The sequence below is a fragment of the Octopus bimaculoides genome, chromosome 29 (assembly GCF_046866305.1).
Source record: "Octopus bimaculoides isolate indiv1 chromosome 29, ASM4686630v1, whole genome shotgun sequence".
Taxonomy (NCBI): domain Eukaryota; kingdom Metazoa; phylum Mollusca; class Cephalopoda; order Octopoda; family Octopodidae; genus Octopus; species Octopus bimaculoides.
The window spans coordinates 6815283-6822782 of NC_142956.1; the positions used below are offsets into that span (position 1 = coordinate 6815283).

The window sequence follows — 7500 nt, forward strand, 5'->3', positions numbered from 1 at the left end:
ATATCTTAACTATCATAATACCATTACTGAACTATTGTGTATCATACCGGGACGTATACAGATGTGTAGAACGTATTTGTTTTTGTATATATATGGCAATGACGGTTACTACGGAACGCTTAAGATAAAACCCACACTTCTGAGTTTGTCGTAGGTTAGCCTACACGTTCTTAAATATCCTTTAGAAATTCCCCCTGGGGATAACCACAATTCACTGGTTTCATATATGGAATTTCATTTCTGAAATTTAAGCTGTGTATGGAAATAGTTGTTGGTAGGAATTTCTATGTATGATTTGAATGTCTTTTGATAAAACCATACTTTACCTAAAGTAACACACCGTCATATATACCAACTCTTAGGGATGGGTCCACACTCATATTATTTATATCATTCACAATTAGTGACACACATTGAAAAGACAGAGGGAGAGTGATAGTGTAGGGAAGAGATGGCGAGGGAGTTTAAAATGAAATATGGGCATCACTACATATTTAGAAATATAACTTCAATAAAATACAATACAAATTAATTAATCAACTTACAGAGTTTTTAAGCTGGAAAGATATTGGAAGAGTTCTGCGTTGATTTCCTTCATATCATTACCACCCAAATCTCTGTAAAATAAAATTTAGTTAAGAACTTGTATGGATCAGATTTGTGAAAGAATATTAACGGTCATGTCTAAACAATTAGATTATGGAAGAGATGCAGAGTAGATTTAGATGATGAACTGGATGACGATGATGGAGATAATGGTAGTGGTGGTGGTGGTGGTGTATATGATTATGAAATGGAGGAGATGAAAATATGATGGTAGTGTTGATGGCCATAAATTTATGATGTTCGAGTATACACGGGTGCTAGAGAAAGTTAGACAGCATTGTAAGTAATGAAACTTACCCTAGATGTAGATGTAAAAACTGGAATAGGATACAAAGAGATTGTAGCAAACCAAACATTCTGAACATGTGGTACCAGACCGACAAATATCACGGACTGATGTTTGTAAAGGCCACAGCCCATGGAGAACTAGCTCGTAGATTTAGGAAAGAACTGTAGGAGGCTAAACTCAACATTAAGATCACTGAAAAGTCAAGGAGATCTATCAGATCACAACTATGTAGGATGCACCCCCCCTTGAGAATGCTACATGCACCCCCCCCTTGAGAATGCTACATGCACCAGTGATAACTGTATGGTATGTATTACATTAACTGCAGAACTAGAAATGTAGTCTACAGCACATGGTGCATAGACGATGCTTGCAAAGACGAGAACATAACATACATAGGCGAAACATCGAGAGACAAAATGGACATTTGAAACAATATGATGACAAAAACTATTTTCCATACTCTACCATCATGGAGGTACACTGGGCCAACTTGACATCTACATTTTATCCAAGCACCCTAACGACCCAACACTCAGACAAGTACAAGTACGTCTTCATGAAAGAAACATCCCCAGTACTAAATAGGACATATACATAGGTGTCATACTCCAATACTCAGTGTTTATATATGCACGGATAGTGTTGTTACTAGGTCGTTATGTAGGCGTGTGTGTGGGTGTCTGTGTCTGTATGTATATAAATATAAATATATGTGTGTGTACATGTATATATGTATATATATATATATATATATATATATATATATATATATATATATATAGGTAAGTGGATACGTAAATGGACAGGCAGGTATAGAGATAGGTAGGTACATAGAAAATACGGACAGACGACACACACACATATGCACATACGAAGACTGAAACACATGAGCATATATACACACAAGCACTTCACACAAGGACACCTATGGAGACACAGCCATACATAACAGGCGCACATACATAGACACGCAAACCCATACAGAGACACACTGAAACGTGTATACACACACCACCCATAATGCAGACACATATATGCAGAGTACATACATACAACCGTGCACATATGCATGCATATATATGCACACACGCACATGCATCATACATGCACACAAAAAGAATGCTGTTCTGCTAACGGACAGAGTCAACGACCATTGAAAAGGTTGCAAGACGCAACGAAAATTTCAGTAAAAAATAAACGAGTGGGTGTGTTAAATTAATAAGGTACTGAAAGAGAATAACTCTTCCCAGACACAATAAAATAGGCTTCAACACACGAATTTATACATAAACAATGTGAAAATAAAAAATAACGAATAAAATATAAGGATGGAAAAAAATATTTTTGTTTGTTTTTAAGCGGTAGTGGGGAAAATCTCTGAGGAGAGTGTTATGTTGAGTCCGAAAAGAGTTTGAGTATGTAGAGTGAAAATATAACGCTGTTCAAGTTAGAGTGTAGAGCTGGTGGATCCATGTTGTAGGGTAAAGCCGAAGATGGTGAGATTTGAGGTGGAGTGGCTCGCCAAGAGGAAATGATGGGCGACGGGGGTGTTCTTACGTAGACGAACATTTCGTTGGTGATCGGCGAACCGATCGGCTAGCGAGCGGCCAGCCTAGCCAATGAAAACTTTATTGCAGAGAGTTCTTAAGGTAGAGTGTGTACTGGTTGAATCCAGTGAGGGAGGTGGTGTTGATGATGAAAGGACAGGTGCGGCAACGGGGTTTGGAGCAAGGGAATGATCCGGGTTGGGTTGGAATGGAGGTGGAGGGTACGCAGCAATAGATCGCGTAAGTTACGGGTGCGTTTGAAGGAGGACAAGGGTGGTTTGGGGAAATAGAGAGGGTGGAAGGCCTACAGGACCTTCTGACGGGTTGAGTGGGGAGGAGAGGTGGAAAATGAGGAGAAAGGGGATGCGTTTGGGGAAGGCTCTCTCTCTCTCGCTCTCTCTTTCTCTCTCTCTCTCTCTCTCTCTCTCTCTCTCTCTATATATATATATATATATATATACATGCATGCACTACATTTTCTCCTTCTATTGTCATATTGATACACTCTCAACAACACACATTTTGGATAGAGATTCATAAGAGAGGTAACGTTAAGTGAGAGAGATTGAAATGAAGTATGGGTAGACATTACATATTTAGAAATATATCGTTAATGAAATAATATAAAATAAGACTGATTCAACTTACAGAGTTGTTAAACTGTAAATATTTTGGAATGTTTCTCCTTTGATACTCTTGATATCATTACCACTCAAATCCCTGTAAAATAAAATTGAGTCAAGTAGCACTGATAATTCGTGAAGGAAAGAAAAAAAAAAGAATTCAGGAAAACCATGGAGTGAAAGAATTTTGAGACGATGGACTGAAAAGGGTTTAAAATTTTGAAAAAAGATAGGAAGAGAATAAGAAGAAGATGGAAAAGAGTTAGAAGGGAGTGGAGTGGAAGGAAAACAAAGAGAAGAAGGAAGTGAAATAGAATGAGAGAGAAGAATAGCAACAAGAGCGACAAAAAATAAAAGATTAAGAGGTCAGGGAGGAACGGGAATGCGAAATATAGAAGCCAATGAAGTACAATTAAATCTAGAAGGTAAATAAAAAGAGAACGATCAGTAGAAAAAGTGATGTCAATGAAACACCAATAAGATCCCTAGAAGAATTAAAAGGAGTGACAGATAAAAGAAGAAAGATAAAACAAGAAAGATAAAAGAAGAAGAAGAAGAAGAAGAAGGAGGAGGAGGAGGAGGAGGAGAAGAAGAAGAAGAAGAAGAAGGAGGAGGAGGAGAAGAAGGGGAAGAAGTAGAAGAAGAAGAAGAAGAAGAAGAAGAAGAAGAAGAAGAAGAAGAAGAAGAAGAAGGAGGAGAAGAAGAAGTGGAAGAAGAAGAAGAAGAAGAAGGAGAAGAAGAAGAAGAAGAAAAAGAAGAGGAAGGAGGAGAAGAAGAAGAAGAAGAAGAAAAAGAAGAAGAATGAGAAGAAGACGAAGAAGAAGAAGAAGGAGGAGGAGGAGAAGAAGAAGAAGGAGGAGGAGGAGAAGAAGAAGACGAAGAATGAGAAGAAGAAGAAGAAGAAGAAGAAGGAGGAGGAGGAGAAGAAGAAGAAGGAGGAGGAGGAGGAGGACAAGAAGAAGAAGAAGGTTGAGGAGAAGAAGAAGAAGAAGAAGAAGAAGAAGAAGAAGAAGAAGAAGAAGAAGAAGAAGATTGATAAATGTTGCGAGGTACAAAAATATAATAATGTACTCTTAAATATGCAATTACAAGGGAGAATTATGGAAGTTAATCAGCGTTGATGTAGAGATAAACACAGATAAATGATGTACAGGTAGGAATGCAGGCACAAATAGATACACTTTTATACATTCACTCATACAAAACGACACTGATATATGTATTAGTATATATAAATTTATATATGTGTATATATATATATATATATATATATATATATATATATATATATATATATATATATATATATATATATGTAGAGTGTTAGGTGTGATGTACAGAAGTAAATATTGAAAAAAAGTCGTCAGAATTTTGGAATAACTTCTTTCATTTATTTTATACATATATTAGCGCTTTCGTTCGTCTTTCGAACTTTTCAAATATAACTGAAGATACAGAAATCTAGCTTATCTATATAAAAACAGGTGTTTTGGGGGGTTTTGTTTATAACAGAACATTGTTGTTTTTTTTGTTTTTTTGGGGGGTGAGGCTTTGGAGACAATGGAAGATGTATAAGCAAATAGATAGATAGATAGGTAGATAGAGAGTTAGATAGATAGAGAGATAGAGAGATAGACCGATAGTCAGACAGATAGAGAGATGAATGTGGTAAAAGAGAGAGAGAGAGAAGGGCCATTGTATTGAATTGGTCTTTTTAAGGAGTGTCAAAAAAAAAAAGTTTAAAAGCTTGTTTACTACTTACTGTATTGTTTTGAGACAGATTTTAGGGATGGTAGAAAAAGGAGGAAGAAAATAAGAAAAGAAAAATAGAGAATAATGAATAGAAAATATAAAGAAAACAAAAAATGTCTTCCTGTTTTTTCTTTTGCTTTTAGTTCTTTCATTTTATATTCTTTGTCCTTTCTTTTTTTAGACTTTGGGTACCTTTTAGAATATATTCCTGTCATACATTCATTTATTTATTTATTTTTTGTTAGGTGTAGTTCTGTATGAGAGTTTATTAGTATAATCTTTGTAAATTTGCAAAATCGAATTAGTAAAATCAATTTAGTAAAAATAACTATATATATCATATCAAACATATATACATATATAGACACACAAAACCTATTCCTTTTTTTTACACTCCTTAAAAAGACCAATTCAATACAATGGCCCTTCTCTCTCTCTCTCTCTCTTACCACATCCATCTCTCTATCTGTCTGACTATCAGTCTCTCTATCTCTCTCTCTATCTATCTATCTCTCTATCTGCCTATCTATCTATCTATTTGCTTATACATCTTCCATTGTCTCCAAAGCCTCCCCCCCCAAAAAAAACAAAAAAAAAATGTTCTGTTATAACCCCCCCCCCCAAAAAAAACACCTGTTTTTATATAAATAAGCTAGATTTCTGTATCTTCAGTTATATTTGAAAAGTTCGAAAGACGAACGAAAGCGCTAATATGTATACAATAAATGAAAGAAGTTATTCCAAAATTCTGACGACTTTTTTTTCAATATATATATATATATATATATATATATATATATATATATATATATATATATATATATATATATCTTTGTGTGTGAGTGACTGTATAAAATTGTATCTATTTGTATTTGTATATATATATATATATATTCGCGTTCATACACGCATAATTTTTCTCGTCTGGCCGTAAAGCCTTTTCTGTTTGTTTTCCTGTCTTGTTTTTTGTCCGCCACTACATTCCTCCATGGCTAGATTTAATTTGCGTATACAAATTTAATCTGCGATCCATGGGACGAGCCGTTTTAGCGATGGGTCCTGCCCGAAGCTCGTCGAAACGCCGGTGTTAAAACGTGGGTAGCTGATGAAGTAGAATGTTCTCTATGTGGCTCGTGTGTTCTCGTCTACGTTTGTTTGCAATGTCCTGTACCCAGATATGCACCTATACATACAGGTGGATGTCGGTATGCACATACCTGTACGTATATATGCATATACTCATTTACTATTTGTTTTTATATATAAATATATATATATATATATATTCACGTACAAAAACAAGATGTAATACATACCAATACACATTTATATTAACATGACTCACAGGCACTCATATTTATAGACATTCACAAACAATCACGCGTTTCCGTCAAAAGATATTGAGAAGGTAAAGAGTGACAAAGACGGCACACGAAACAAAATTGGAAGGTTTTAAATATTTAGTAATATATATTTGCAATGAAATATTACCAAGAAGCCTAAGCCAACTTACAGATATCTTAATCTGGGCAGATCATCAAAGGTCCCTACTTGAATTTTGTCGATACTATTTTTATTCAAATATCTGTAATATAAAATTTTGCCTGATGAGATAAACATAAAAAGGAGCTTTTTTGCAAATTATTACTATCACCGAAATGTCTATAAAATAAAATAAAATGCTAGAGGATTAGAAAATGTACGGAAGTGCCTTGTGATAAATATATAAAGTATTACTTGATGGAGAACGAAAGTAGTTGATAATGAAAATGATGATAATATTGATGGTAGAAAGGAGGAGGATGAATGAGGTAATCCTGTTGGTATGGAGGAATATGAGGAAGGGGCAGAGGACAGTGGGATGGTGGTAGTGATGACGAAGATAATGTTGTTGCTGTTGATGGTGATGAAGCTCGTGATAACGATGCTGATGAAGATAGTTATGCTGATGATGATGACGACGACGACGATGATGATGGTGATGGTGATGATGATGATGATGATGATGATGATGAGGAGGAGGAGGAGGAGGAGGAGGAGGAGGAGGAGGAGGAGGAGGAGGAGGATACTTAAGATGATACTGATGACGAGATGAAATTAGTGCTGTTTCTGTTGACGATAATAAAAATATGTTGACGATAAAATTAACGGTGTTGAAGATGGTGTAAATAATTGTGATGATGATACTGTTGATGACAATGACGGTGAATAGGATGAGATTGTTGATAGAAAAGAAAAATTATAGAAAGCAGGGTAAATATGATGTGAAAGGAATTTTAGACAACGGACTGGAAACTGATTAACATTTTGAAGAACTTCAAACTCCATTGAAAAAGCATCAAGGGAATTGTGAATAAGTTTGAGAAAGAGGGAATAATGGAGAGGAAAGCTGAATCCGGAAGTCAGAATCGCAAGAAGGATCACCATTTCCAGCTGGCGCTGAAGATATCAATCGAAAGAGATCCAACTCAATCCTCAAGGCGCATGGCATATAAAAGAGGAGTTTTAGCAATGACAGTCGTTCAGAGACTGGTGACAGAAGATTAGATAATGAAATTGGACACGAGACCAGTGAGGCATCTTGTTACTCCACAACAAAGGGTTAGAAGTTTGGAGAAGATCATCTTGAGCAAAGTAGAACACAACCCTCGAGTGATCTTTTACACACATGACAAGAGGT

General features: G+C 35.6%; 1 protein-coding gene across 1 annotated transcript in view; it reads right to left on the minus strand.

Moving 5' to 3' along the window:
* LOC106873888 (uncharacterized) overlaps positions 1-7500 on the minus strand; it is a 173194-nt gene that overhangs the window by 83077 nt on the left and 82617 nt on the right. The window contains exons 45-47 of the mRNA XM_089345360.1: positions 6334-6405; positions 3094-3165; positions 546-617 (exon numbers count right to left, since the gene is read on the minus strand). Coding sequence (XP_089201486.1) covers positions 546-617; positions 3094-3165; positions 6334-6405 — 216 coding nt within the window. The remainder of the gene's footprint in view (positions 1-545; positions 618-3093; positions 3166-6333; positions 6406-7500) is intronic.